Source organism: Neolamprologus brichardi, chromosome 14 (assembly GCF_056152115.1).
Source record: "Neolamprologus brichardi isolate AB-2024 chromosome 14, ASM5615211v1, whole genome shotgun sequence".
Taxonomy (NCBI): Eukaryota; Metazoa; Chordata; class Actinopteri; order Cichliformes; family Cichlidae; genus Neolamprologus; species Neolamprologus brichardi.
In genome coordinates this window covers 22,641,337-22,655,506 of record NC_142117.1, presented here as the reverse complement: position 1 = coordinate 22,655,506, position 14,170 = coordinate 22,641,337, and the positions used below count along the sequence as shown (strand labels likewise).

Genomic DNA, 14,170 nt, shown 5'->3' with positions numbered 1-14,170 from the left:
ACCAGGCACGCTCACCACAGACCCTCCTGCTCACAAAATCATTAAACACCACAATAAAGAGGAGTGGATGGTTCCTTCTTTATCTGATATATGTTGTGTTTGTTATTCGCGCAATCCTTCACAAACTTATGACATGAACATAACAAATAATATGGAAAAATGGCATACAATCAAGAACAATTTCAAGAAAAATCCCAACATGAGTAGTGGCTTAAGTGCACTGCTTAGTGACTCAAGTGCAAGGTAATGCACAAAATGTTTTGATTTTAATATGGTACACAACAGTTAAAATTGTGTTCCTGAGAGAAAAAAACACCTTCATAATAATTAATCATACATAATTATATACAATCATACATTAATCAACCACAAACCGATTAAGGAAATCTCAGTAGAGCCTCAGTAAAGCCTTTCATTGAATTACAATTAGATACAATTGAAAAAAAAAGAATCTGCTTTTAAAGCTCACTTAAATTAAAAATAAGCTTTAGTACATGCAAAAGAATAAAATCAAAATTGAAGTCAGTGCATTGATTAGCTTGTATACATGTGGGTAGTGTAAAATATATTAAATCCATGTGACCTGGGATGAGTATAGATGATGAGCACAACATTAATGAATGTATGTGGGCATTTCTGTCATGCTGCTACTCCCTCAAGACAACTTCATAGTGCAGACTTCATTGGGAGGAAAACACCAGCAGGAGGTAAAGTGATGTCACACCATAGCTCTCTGCAAGAGGCAAAGGAGGAGTTAACATAGAGAAAGCCTTCCCCTTCTAGTTCTTATTTATTCTTTTTGCTTTCACTCTTACATGCATGCTTGTGTAGATCCAGGGCAGAACACTACTGACTCTGGTGTAAACCCCAGGTTTGTTTTTTTCACCACAGCCAGCTCCCCAGCTGGTAATCCCCACCAGGTAAAAGCGACTCTCTCCCTGGCATACCAGAGGTCCACCACTGTCACCCTGGAAAAATATATTATACTTGGTTAGCAGAAATGTTACTCCAAAGTTTGCTAGATGGTCAAATCCATGCATACTTATATGATTTCTGTTAGCTGTTCCTTAATACTGACTGCTCACCTGACAGGAGTCTTTGCCTCCTTCGAGTTTCCCAGCACAAAGCATATTATTGGTCACCAGACCTCCATAAGCATCACGACTGTTACACACCCGTGTATCAATGATGTCCACACTCACTTCCATCAGATCCTTCGAGACAACACCTTTAAAAAAAAAGAAAAAACAAAAAAAGGTCATTGTTTCCTTTTCATGGCAATATAATACCCCACAATAGTAGCCTGATGTAAATATTACACATTATTGTGAGTTGCACCATCTCAGCAACAGAAATTGTGCATTGTTTGTTTTCTTCATTTTTCTTCATTTTTTATGATTAATCATTTCCCAGTCTTTTGTTTATTGATTGAGAGTTGTCACCCACCCATCAGTCGTTAACATTATTTTTTCAAGCATATTTTTCATCAGATGATTATATAGACAACAGATACTAGTTACTTTCTCATCATTCCCTGATGGCATTGTTGTTGCTTTCTTGTAATCCTTCCCCATTCTTTCTCAGCTTGCAGATTTTTTTTTTGTTTATTTTATTGCATCAGCAATGTTTAATAGTTTGCCTTTCACTGAGGAGTGGCTTCTGTCTGGTCATTCTGCCTTACAGGCCTGACTGGTGTAGTGCTGTAGAAATGGTTGTTCTTCTAAAAGGTTATCCTATCTCCACAGAGCAAAGATGGAGCTCTGACAGAGTGATCATTGGGTTCTTGGTCTCCACCCTAACTAAGGCCTTTCTTTCCCAGTACCTCAGACTGGCCAGACAGTCTGATGGTTTCAGACTTCTTCCATTTATGGATGATGGAGGCCATTATGCTCACTTTAATGCTGCAGAAGTTTTTCTTTTTCTTTTTTTTCTGCACCTTTCCCCAGATCTATGCCTCCATACAATTCTTTCTCAACAATTCATTAGCACCATCAACTATGGGACCTTATATAGATGATGTGTGCTTTTCAAAATAATGTCCAATCAACTGAATTTACCACAGATGGACTCCAGTCATGTTGTAGAAACATCTGACATATTTTGAGTGCCACAGCAAAGGCTGCGAATACTTATGCTCATTGTTCTATCAATGCATTGGGTGGGTGCTAACTTCCTACAATTTAAGGCTTTAGTTTTAGCGAGTAAAATGGCTAAACGTCACTCATAGACCAAACCTAAACTTTTAAAGCCTTATCTACAGTAAAACAATCAAACACTACTGGAAACAACAGCACTTAAACATGTAATGCAGATGTATGCAAGGCAGACTGTATTGCCCAACACATTAGTATGGAAATCATGGGAATTCCGTAAAATAAATTACATTCATGAATAACTAAAACTTGGTCATTTGCTAGATTTCTAGTCTAGATTTCTAGATACTTAACATTTATGAATTTCTGCTTACCTGAACTGGCCTGTGTGGTGCCAAAACCCGAGGTCCAGCACTGAGTTCCTTGGACAAAGTTCTGGTTATATGCTGGCAGACAAGCGGGCTGAACTTTATCTGGTTAACACAAAAATATGTATTTAAAATTTTGCCAACATATCAGCCGCCTTGTGTGCTCAAAAGGATAGTATTGTAGATAGATCTGTACATATACGGTAAAACAACTTCACTATGTAAAGCAGATTAACAGTTTGACTGTGAACTGTGAACTGTGAACTCACAGGCTTTCAAAACTCAGACTGAGCAGCAAAGGAAACATTTTCATTGCTATTACTATCCTGCATATTGTTTTAGTGTCCTGTTTTTGTTAATAATCTACATAATGTACTGTAGACTATATACAGCAGAGAGTAAGAGAAATACGTATTTGATCCCCTGCTGAATTTGGAAAAACTTTATGTGATGTGTATGGAAGCTTAAAATAAAGCTACCATAAAAATTAAAGACTGTTCCTTTCTTTGAGCAAATTCAGCATGGGATTAAATAATTATTTCCCCCACTATACTGTACAGAATATATATGCATGACACTCTCCATAGTGCTACTAAACACAGGTTTCATCATCGAAGGATTTCTGTACTGAATATTTCCATGGAGGAAGCAGTTAAATCCTTCACACACTCTGCTTTCCAACATGATGCCCACACACATGCTTATGTGATTATTAAAATCTGAACACAGCTATAGAGGTTGGATGACTACACACATTTTTTAAAGAATGTAAAGAATCAACTGACCATTGAAAGTGACTGGGGATGTAAGTTTGAGAAGAACAACATCTTGGTCATTTGTTTTAGTGTCATAGTTCTCATTGACTATGATCTTCTCAACAAAGTACGGGACAGGCAGGTTGTTCAGCGACACCATTCCACCATATACTCTCCAGTTCTGAGGGGATAGAGCCGCAGAGTCTCTGAAACCCCGAAAGACACTCTTCAATGGACAGCAACAGATTAATGTAATTTTCAGCACAGAATAATGGGCATTATGGTTTTTAAAATGTCTGAATTTTGAATTGTTAACTGCAGCTGGACCTTAAAATATCTACAATTACAATGTACAGACTCTAGGAATCAGAGAGTTTATTAAGGTAGACTATGGTCAATTTAAGAGAGTGTGATAAAAAAAAATTTACAAAGGTATGTTTGTTTTCTTTTTTTTTCTTTTTTTTTGTCACCTTGGGAAACAGTGGGCAGCAGAAAGCACAAAATCAGGGGAGATCAGGACTCCTCCGCAGACATGGGATCCTCTGAACTGTAGTGACAACTGCCAAGGCCAAAGACCTATTTTAGCTATGGTGCCACCAATGATCCGGGACGTGGCCTGCTGCTTACCACAATCTGGACAACAATGCAAGGTACCATGCAAAAGAAAGAAAGGGAAACAAAACTATTGTCAGCATGCAGTTTTATCCTTGATGAATGCAGAAAAAAATACATTGTATGTGCCAGCGTTGCTGCTGCAGTGCTGTTAGATCTTCACAGGAGTCACAAGGTTTTATGTTATCAAGGTCACCTAACAAAACACCTTGTGGCCATAACTTAAGAACTCTTTGAGTAATTTTTATTTTTACATCCGCTATTGGCCCTGTGCTCACTACCAGAAATTGCAGACCCACCACTGGCACCCTGTGCTTTTCGCAGGTAAGAGCAGGTTCACCCTTACCATATCTAAAGAGACATGAAAGGGTCTAGAGAAACCTGTATGTTATGGTGATATGGTGGTTTGGGGAACCAAATTCATGAGAGGATGATCAGACTTCTGCAGGCTAGACTATGCCCCCCTGACTGCCATTAGGTATTGGGATTAAATCATTGGATCCACTGTCGCACCCTACGCTGGTGCGGTGGGTCCTGGGTTTATAGTTCATCATAATCTATAGAAATCTATAGAAATCCAGAATCGATGGATTTACACTACGTTGAGAGGCATGGAGGTGTTGAGAGGCATGGAGGTGTGGCAATCTGGAGATGTTACTGAAGCTCAAGTTACTTTGCTTTGGCCTTCAGGTCATCTGTATTTTGGGGGTTTTCTTCCTCTTAAATGTCTAATAGATTCTCTTTGGGATTCAGATCAGACCGGTTGGCCAAATGCAGTAATGATTATCAGCATTCTGATCATGATTGGTAAACCATTTAGCAGTAGTTATGGCATTGTGGATAGGTTTTTATTCCGTTAGGAAAAGGAATCTCCAACTAGAAATCAATTCCTCATGAAGTTCTCTCTCCTGGTATATGGCTGCATTAACTTTTGATATGATAAAATACCACCGACATGATTTGGTGCCCCAAATCATCATAGACAGCAAAAACACACAGGACTTCAAACACTTTGGATTCTGTCTCTCCACTTTTCCTCCAGACTTCAGGACCTTGATTTACAAATGAAATGCAAAATGTAATTTGATCTTTTAAGAGTACGTTGGACATAAAGTGCAGGTAAGAAATGTTTGATATTGTTTCTCACATTCCTAATATCAAGATGTATTTGGTGGCTTTTAATGCTAAAATAGCAGCCTCTTTCCCCAAATTCAAAGCTCTGCCAAGTTCTTTGACAATCCTTTCAAAGCTTCATCTTGCCTGTTAGATTTAGCCTTTTCAGCAGTGACCTTCTGTGGCTCACCCTCCTGGAGGTTGCCAGTTATCATCATCTGAACAACCGTACAGCCAGCAATCATCCCCACGATTGCGGCCGTGTGTACTGACCAAAGCTATCAAAAATTCTAACAGAAAAATGCTTGAACCTTGAAATTTTCAGAAACTGATTCAGATACTTTTGTTAGTATTGCACTGGCTAATAGCTGCATTTCAGTCATAGGTACTGGGTGTAACATAAGACAGACATAGAAAAAGAAGTGTGTGACATATGACTGTAGGAACAGATGGAGGCTCCTTACCCACACACTGCAGGGAGACAGTCTGCTTGTTCGGACAGGGAGAACTGCATGTTGCCACAATAAGGGAAACATGTTAAAATGGGTACATGCAGTCAACCAATGCTAATGTTGTTAACCAACAAATCATATGTACCTGACATTTACCCGAGCCTGGATTGGAGCAGATCTTGTACTGTTGTTCAGTGTTAAACCTTTGGAATCTGATTGAATTGTATCTGTCATATGGATGCTGGAGACAGAGAGAAAAATGATTAGATAAACGTGCACATATAGAGACCATTTTCTGCAGTCAATATCTGAGTGAATCTGTAAACTAATTGCACTTCTATCATACTGAGATGCCCCACTGGTAGTCATTCCTGTGGAGAATCAATTCAACCCTAAACACAGCAGCAGATCAGGTGATGTTTCATGAACCTCTGTGGGTAATTACAGGTTGGGGTTTGAAGCCCACGTGTTTAAGGGCTGTTGTTGAAATCGACCCTTCCAAATGACGAGCTAAATCACTCTTTCATGAAGCCCGTGCTAGGTCTAAATGATGATAGATAATGGTAAGATATATTACTAAGATTACCTTTGATCCAAATTTTTTCTCAGCTGCCTTTAAACTTTTTAGCCTTTATTTATTTAGGGCACTAGAGAGAAGACAGCTAGTAAAGGGCCTCAGGGTGTATGCAAACCCAGGCCTCTGCAATGGTCTGGGTTGCCTGTTCTACTGAACTATACCAGCACCCAGCTATCTTTAAACTTTTTTATACACGATGTTCATTACATTTTAGGTGAGCTATGACAATAATAGGCAGGGTAAAGTGGTGATCATACTTTCTGAATCCTTGCTGCTTGCAGATCTGCTTGGCTTCATTGTCATCCCACCCTTGTTTACACACTGGTAGGAAGCGGTCATCTGTGGCTGTTTTGACCTGCAGACTGTTTCCCTCACCAAACCTCACTGGAGACGTAATAACAAGAAGGGATAACAAAAAGAATACACCTTAAATCTCCTAAGTCCATTATGTGCATATGTGACTATTATGCAATTTTAGTTTTCATTTTCCAGGAAATGTTTAATTTGCCAAGACCTTTCCTGTGCATTCTTCTAATATATTTACCTTGTTGTTAGGGATTACATAGAGTGTATAATATGACTAAAGCCAATACAATTATACATGATTCAGATTTAAGTTGGATCCCCTAAGAATTCTTACATATATTGATACATATTCCTTCTATAGATTATTATTGTTATTTTCCAATCCTACTTCATCTTCTTTCCTTGTATTAGCCCAATCCTGGTAAGGTTATGAGTGTGCTGATTTACCACAGTATGCTTCGTCAGTGCCATGTTGGCAGTCCTGTTTTCCATCACATTTGACAGCATTGTTTGGGCAGTTGTCCTTTGGCAAAACTGTACTTTGGGTTTTCTCATCATTGCTCCCATCATGCTCATCGTAGTGGATCGCTGATGTTGCACTCCTGGTGCCGTACACAACTGTGGTTGGAGAGTATGTAGTAATGATTTTAAAGTAAGTAGAGGTAGAGTGTGCCATTATTGTTATACTTCACACAAACAAAATAATGAAATAAAATAAGAACAGTAATATGCATCTTAAAATTGACTTTCCATCTCACTTAATAAATATCAGCAACTATTCATACGTACTCCAGTTAACATAAATGATTTTCAAAGTGAGCACCGCATGCGACTGACCACACAGAGAAAACATTTTGTCAGTGCCAACAAATCTCTGTGGAAGTAAAAAAAATTCATATAATTCCATTCCATTTTTATTTATAGTTGCAAAATAATGTGTCATATACTGGTAATGACGTTTAGTAACTGAGTTTATGCTTCATACTGTTTTTAAATACCAACATACACAAAAATGAGCAAATGAAAATAGATAAATTCTTACACTCTTAGGACCACAAGGGCACAAAAATACTGTAAGTAACTGAGCTTCACATGCAGATACAACAGTTTCAAATAACTTAGTTCACAGGTTTTGATGACACTGTTCAGTGATCAAAGTATACCTCCAAGCCAAATGGCCACACCCAGCAGAACAAGCAACAGTAGGACTGACACCGACACACCAATGCACCTTTTCTTGCTCTCACAGCATCCTTTTTTCTTCTTTGGGACTAAACACAGTCAGAACAAAAGCATATAGTGACACACATATTAATGATCGTTAGAGCGACTCTGACTCAACATTTATTTTGTTTGTACATTTGCAATACGTGGATTTTATTCCTAGAAAAATATGGGAGGAGCAGGTATAACTCACTTGTGATGGGCTGTGAGACTTGGGGAACAGCCACAGATGGTGGATACCGAGGGATGTAACGTGGCTGGGTTGGGGGCATCATCCCTGGACCGAAGCCATACACCACCTCTTCATAAGACCTGAGGGGTGGCTGCGTGTGGACAGCAACAGAGTAGTAGGGAGGAGGGGGGGTGTCCTAAGAAAAAAGACAAAAACAATGAGGGCAAAACAAATACTCTGCAAGATTTCATAGATAAAATCTCTAACTGGACTAACAAACAATGTCATGTGACGTCTATGTCCAATATTATGTAATCACTCCTTGGGCACAAGATGCAGAATAATTATTTGATACCCTGCTGAATTTGTATGTTTGCTTATCTTTAGAGTAGTTTTATTTTAATGGGGAGAACCTGAACATTCTGAATTTCAACCAAATTAAATCAAAGTTATATATTGTTTTGCATGTCAATGAGTGAAATTAGTATTTGGTCCTCTACAGCAGCGGTCCCCAACCCCCGGGCCTCGGACCGGTACCGGTCCGTGAGTCGTTTGGTACCGGGCCCCGAGAGTTGAAGCTCAGGTGTGAAATGTATGGTTTTCAGGGTTTTTATCAGTTTTCAGCGTTATTTTGTTATTGTTTTTATCATTAACTCGGTTTTCCTGGGTCTTTTCACGTGTGTTATGAATAAATCTACTTTTTTTGGTACCGGTACTAGTTTTATTTTGTTGTATTTATCCACGACAGCTTAAAGGCCGGTCCGTGAAAATATTGTCGGGCATAAACCGGTCCGTGGCGCAAAAAAGGTTGGGGACCGCTGCTCTACAGCCTAGCTAGAAACCTGACTCTGACCACCACCATGTGCAAGACCATGGTCAAGGTCATGCAGGGGCATAGCCAGAACTCACTCATATAGAAAATCTGTGGAGAGCGCTGACGTTTGTTTCTGTAAAGAGAAGTGGGCCAAAGTGGGCCTTCCTGAGATAAGTAAAAACCTGGTGACCCCTGTGCTTGCCAACAAGGATTTTTCCAGTACTAAGTCATGTTCTAAGGCATATATATTAGGTATAATATGTACAATTAGACATACATGAGCTAGAATGGTAAATCATCCATATGTGTTTCTTGTTGTTAAGACTCTGCACATTTGTGGTTGTCAAGAGTCTGCATGTAACCTATTGTCCTCCATGATATCCAAACACTGTTATCAAGTCTACACCAGCTCAACAACCTTATAGGCACAAAGAAAGAAGTGATGTATCCTGGCAACAGTGTCTAACAGATCAGATTTAGGAGTATGTTCCTCATTTCTCAGTGATATCGTCTCTGCCAGTAGCCATATCAAGAATTTCAAACAAAGGTCTTAATCCATATTTGGAGACTTGTATGGGACAAGTTGGTGCAAAATGATAGTGGGAAAAATGCACCTAAGAACAAGTTTGTTCGCTGGGTTTTTCTTAGAGGAATAAGTGGCTCAAATACTTTAATCCACATGGGTTAAAGGTCTACCATGTGTTCATTGGGAGTGACTCATGGCACGGACTACTGACTAGTTAGATAGCCACCTTGGTAAAAGAATGGTGTCTAAGCAGCTGTCAGTGATATTTTGTGTGTGTGTGTGTGTGTGTGTGTGTGTGTGTGTGTGTGGTAGTGCGTTTCCCTACTGTATCTACCAAATAACTGGTTTTGGTATCACTTCATTGTTAGCAAGTGTTACTTTAAGTTTTCCCAAATGTGTTGGAGGTTAATCTGGGCAAAACAAGGATGTTGTAACACTTTCTAATGCATTTTTTCTTTTTGTTTGTTTTAAGAGGGTGTGGTATTGTTTTTGGTTAACAAAAAAGTTCCAGTAAGCATTTGTCAACCTTAGGGTGTCATTGACTGGAATCACTGCATATAACAATATCTCTCTGATTGTCTTTCTACTACAGAACAATCCAGCAATCCAGCACCCTAACACTGACCCGGTGCCTCGTTTTCTTTTTTCCTAAGATGATAAAGTTAGTCTGTGGGCCATACCTCCCCATTTTTATCAATTATTAACAATGAAAGTTTGCCCAGGTTAAAGTTTAGTGAAATGAAGGTCAGCATTAGAGCATCAGCAATCTCTTTGTCTTTGTTCACTTCCCGTCTAATTTTAAATTTGTCTTTCACCCCTGGCCCCCACCCCACACTTTGAGAATCACTACACCAAGACATGCTGTGTTTATTCTGAAAGGATTTTGGCTTGTGCTGCTAGTGTTTCAGTGTCACATGCACCATTTCCTTGAAATAGTGTGCAATGGCATTTTAGGTATGTTTTCTCTTACTGGCTAGGTGATTCAGGTGACTCTGCTACCCAGTCAGCAGCAGTAAAAAACCCTGTGAGTGTGCACAATGGACTATAATTGCCATAGGTGTAGCACTTGTGTAACATAGCATGGTGTTCATTGCCCATTGTTTTGCTTTAAAAGATGTTTGTCTATTTTTTGTCAGGGATGAATCTGAATCTGTTGGTTGAAGAAAACACTTTTTTCTTTGTTATTTACTGCACTGGTTATAGACCGCAATTTTGTTAAGGAGCAAACAAGTTAAAGAAGATTCATCCTCATGTGTTCACACCGGTTATGCAGATAGAGTCAATCTTTACCTAGTTATATGATTACAAAGTACTTAAAGTCTTATAAATTATGTCCACTGTGCTAAATCAAATTTGGGCAGAAAAATGTGAATTTGATTTGTTATTTTCTTCATCAATAACAGCATGATCTTTGGTTTTAAACAAGTTTTCTGCTGATTTCTTCAATATTCATGTTTTCTTGTTTTAATGACAAATTGTCTGATTAATTTATATAAGTTGTTATAAGAATAACAACACTGGTCAACAAGCATTTTCCTTCTGGGACTCTTTCACCTGTATTTTAGCAGATTTTACTGGCTGACACCAAACTGGAAAATTATGTTCCAAGTACTCGCCAACTTGGATGATGTTTCAGCATTTAAGAAATAAGTTTGGTCTCAAGAAAAGTAAAACCAAAATTAAGGAAAGCATTTTTGTTGGTCCTGAAATCTGTGAATGGATGTCTGATGATTATTTCCAAATGAAACTGAACCCAGCTCAACTAGGTTGTCCAGAATTTTCTTAGCAGTCACAGAGGAAAAGGTTTTCCTGAGTTTTGGATAACATACTGAAAGTGTATGTGTTTTTGCCACGCTCATTGCTGGAGCATGGCTCATGGATTTCATCAAAATAAAAAGCCAATATCAACTCTTGGTCCCTACAAAGACAAACAGACATGTAGTACAAGTGAAAAACCAAGAGCTAAATTAACAGAGATTTGCTGTAACATATCTCTAGTATTTTCTTCTGGTTTGCTTACAAAGGAAACAAATTAAAACAGACTTGGCAGAAAATAGTTACAATTCCAAACATTGTGTTGATATATTGATGTTCAGCAGTATCAAAACATGAGTGATGTGTATGTCACAAACCTGACACGCAAGCTTTAATTTGATTACATATCTGAAATCACTGTAAAACAATGGATAAAGACCTGGAATTTCCTACTTGCAAATAAAAATATATTTTGTAGATCAGTCTAATGAGGCAAACCTTCTACTGGTGCCTGGTTGTGTCTAAAGGTAACAAAATCTACCAACCAACATATCACTAACTTACATGTGAAACTATTTTCAGCTAAATTAAGCAAAAGTATTTTTGTACAGCAATTAAAACGTGTGCTAATTTTAGTACTGTGACATGCGACATGCAGGAACGAAGCTGGTGATATCAAAGTTTACAAATGCTAAATGCTCTGTGGCTGTACCTGTTTGAACACAGCATGCCTTAATCACCTGTTTCCATTATCAACTAAGCCTCTGTAGAAAGTCATACAATGTGAAAAAACAAGTTTCTGATGAGTCATTTGACCTCCTGACATTCTTACAGCATTTGTTTTCACATACATACATTTTTTAAACAGTTCTTGTCACGTTGTAAGTTATTTCAATCCTGAAACTGCTGCTATGAGCAGTTTGCAGTTTGTGTATGAACCGCACCAAGAAATTGAGAAAAAATAAGATGTGCTATTAGTGTAAGGGTCACTGGTAAATAACCCTTAAAGAAATACTTCCCTTTATGCAGTCTAAATTTTGGGCTTGACCATTGCCTTTCCTCAGCTGTTGAGACCTTTTTCTAATATCAATGTGATCACACTTCCATAAACTGGGGAGACGAGCATATAGTTCTCAAAATTTAGATTTGCTATTACGCCTGTTTCAAGTTAAGTTCAGTAAAAGTTGAAAAAAAAAACTGTGAAGGCAAGCATTACTCACCAACAAAGATGTATAGTTTTTTGGGGTTTTTTAAAAAAAGACCTATAGGCAGCATAAACCTTACTTTATTGTAATCAAATGCCTAAGCAGAATTAGGTGGAGGTATAGTCATATTTCTCAGCATAGTGCACACGGTCATATTTCACAGTTTGCTCTCCAGCTATTATTATAAATAAAAGGTGGAAAAATTAGAGGATCTATGCAACACAAAGAACAGCATCACTCACGCAAACCATGTCATCTAAAATTACAAAATCCATCCATCCATTTTCTTCTGCTTGCACAGTTCAGGGTAAGCTACAACATAATCTGATATAAAATGGTAAACTAAAACTGTCCCTTTTTTTTTAATCTGCCAGCCTTGTATGGGCAAAATTAATAATTCTAGATTCAAACACAATATCCAGAACATACAATGAAATGCAGAAAGCTGCAATTACGGGTATTTTATCTCTCTCTTTATTTTATCTAAAAAGACAAGAGTCAGTACAATGAAAATGTGAAGTTTAATAACATTATTTCCTCCATCATCACATCAGGAATATACACAATTTCACAGACACAGTCTAAAATTGAATAAAGAATACAAATAATTGCCCATATAGACTAGATAAGCTAAGACAGAAAGCCTCTATAACACCTGAAGGAAAGTGAAGTCAAACCTTTCGCTCTGTAATCTCTATACTGAGCAACATTCTTCAGCCTTCTGGGGAATGCTACATATACTCACAAGCAACACACTTCTCTAAATTCAAAATAATGCAAACTGAAGCAGAAAACACAGCCATCATTCAGGTGAGCAGTAATTAAGTGGGAAGTTTGACTATTGAGTGAAGACACGCCAGCAAGAATCAGAACCTACCGGGTCATGTTTATCCATTGGATTCAGGAAAGCAAAGTGTGTAGAGTGGAGGTGAGAGCAGGTGGGTGGAGCTTTTTCAGTGCAGGTTTACAAAGTCTGGAGCATGGTGGTGAAACATTAAGCACGTTTGTTCTTCTCCTTCCTTTCGTCTCCTCTGCTTTCTACCCACTGTGTTTCCCACTCAACTTAAACCAAGCAATAGGTAGGTAGGCCTATCTTCCCCCTCCCATCGTAATACCTCCCATGTAAATCATTCCTTCTTTGCTTCACAGAGACGGGTGTGTCCAGTGCACCAATATCCTACCTGTCAGACCAGTTTTGTAGCAGCAGCATACTGACATTGATTCACAGTATGAAGCTCAAATAACCTAAGCTGAGCTGTCAGGGCCTCTTCTCCCGAGAGTATGACATGATTTCTTTTTCAATCTGGAATTCATGTAGAATTGGATGTAGAATTCACCACAGTGTATTTAAACCCTGGAGACAAGCAGACTGCCCGGCCCCACAACAGCAGAGCAGCCCATCAGCCTGGACCCCGAACAGACGACCAGCTCCTCCTGGCTATCTGGTCGTCTGGTCCATGACTTCTCTTGGAAGACAGCATCTCGTTCTTGGCTGGGGAAGAGAAACTCTGGGCCTTCTTTCTGACTATAGCGTCGAAGCACCAGTCAGTGTATTCCTTCAGAGCATCCAAATTCTCCTTGTTGTCCTCCAGGGTGTTGGACATTATTATGCAGATATGTGTTGTTGTCTGTCAATTTTCTGGTGTGTTTTAAGCTTTAAAAAGTGTCTGTTTAATCTTTATTCCCACAAGTCTCCAGCATCTGACCTCACCTACAGCATTTCCGTTCCACATAGCATCTACCCAGGAAGACTTCTACATTATTAGTGCGATTTCTCCCTCTGAAAAATAGAGGCAGGTGGATCGTTACAATTATTGATAGTTTATTAGTATTGTTATCGGATCGATATGATATGATATGATATGATATGATATACCTTTATTAGTCCCACAAGGGGAAATACTGGCACGATAGGATTGATACTTTGTTTCTATCATCGTAAGATGATTCATCTCATAAATCATGACACACTGCTCTCCCCTATGTATCTGTATCGCTATTGGCAATTCTGGTCCAGTATTTACTTGGGATCAGGTTGATACCAGAATTTGCAGTATTGCACAGCACTTCTTAAAAACAAAAATAAAATGAACAATATATTTTACATTGTATAATAATTATTACATAATTACATAATAATTACTACAAATTAAAATTAAAATATCCAAATTCGTATTGAATTCATTTTTTTCTGAAGG

General features: G+C 38.4%; 1 protein-coding gene across 1 annotated transcript; it reads right to left on the bottom strand.

Moving 5' to 3' along the window:
* Positions 1-64: 64 nt before the first annotated feature.
* tmprss13a (transmembrane serine protease 13a) lies at positions 65-13,029 on the bottom strand. Its single transcript, XM_006795526.3, has 13 exons — positions 12,850-13,029; positions 7,694-7,868; positions 7,440-7,547; positions 6,724-6,894; positions 6,228-6,354; positions 5,539-5,634; positions 5,406-5,449; positions 3,687-3,849; positions 3,247-3,422; positions 2,468-2,566; positions 1,086-1,228; positions 816-968; positions 65-733 (listed from the first exon to the last, which is right to left on the bottom strand). Exons 1-13 carry the CDS (start codon positions 12,865-12,867, stop codon positions 719-721), a joined length of 1,488 nt encoding a protein of 495 aa, XP_006795589.2. The 5' UTR covers positions 12,868-13,029; the 3' UTR covers positions 65-718.
* Between the last annotated feature and the right edge of the window lie 1,141 nt (positions 13,030-14,170).

What these genes read in the sequence shown, in the direction of transcription:
- tmprss13a (XM_006795526.3), bottom strand. An exon ending in ATCCCCAGTCACTTTCAATG is followed by an intron (nt 2,567 to 3,246) that starts GTCAGTTGATTC and finishes TGTGTTAACCAG; the next exon opens with ATAAAGTTCAGCCCGCTTGT. An exon ending in CACCACACAGGCCAGTTCAG is followed by an intron (nt 1,229 to 2,467) that starts GTAAGCAGAAAT and finishes TTTTTTTTAAAG; the next exon opens with GTGTTGTCTCGAAGGATCTG.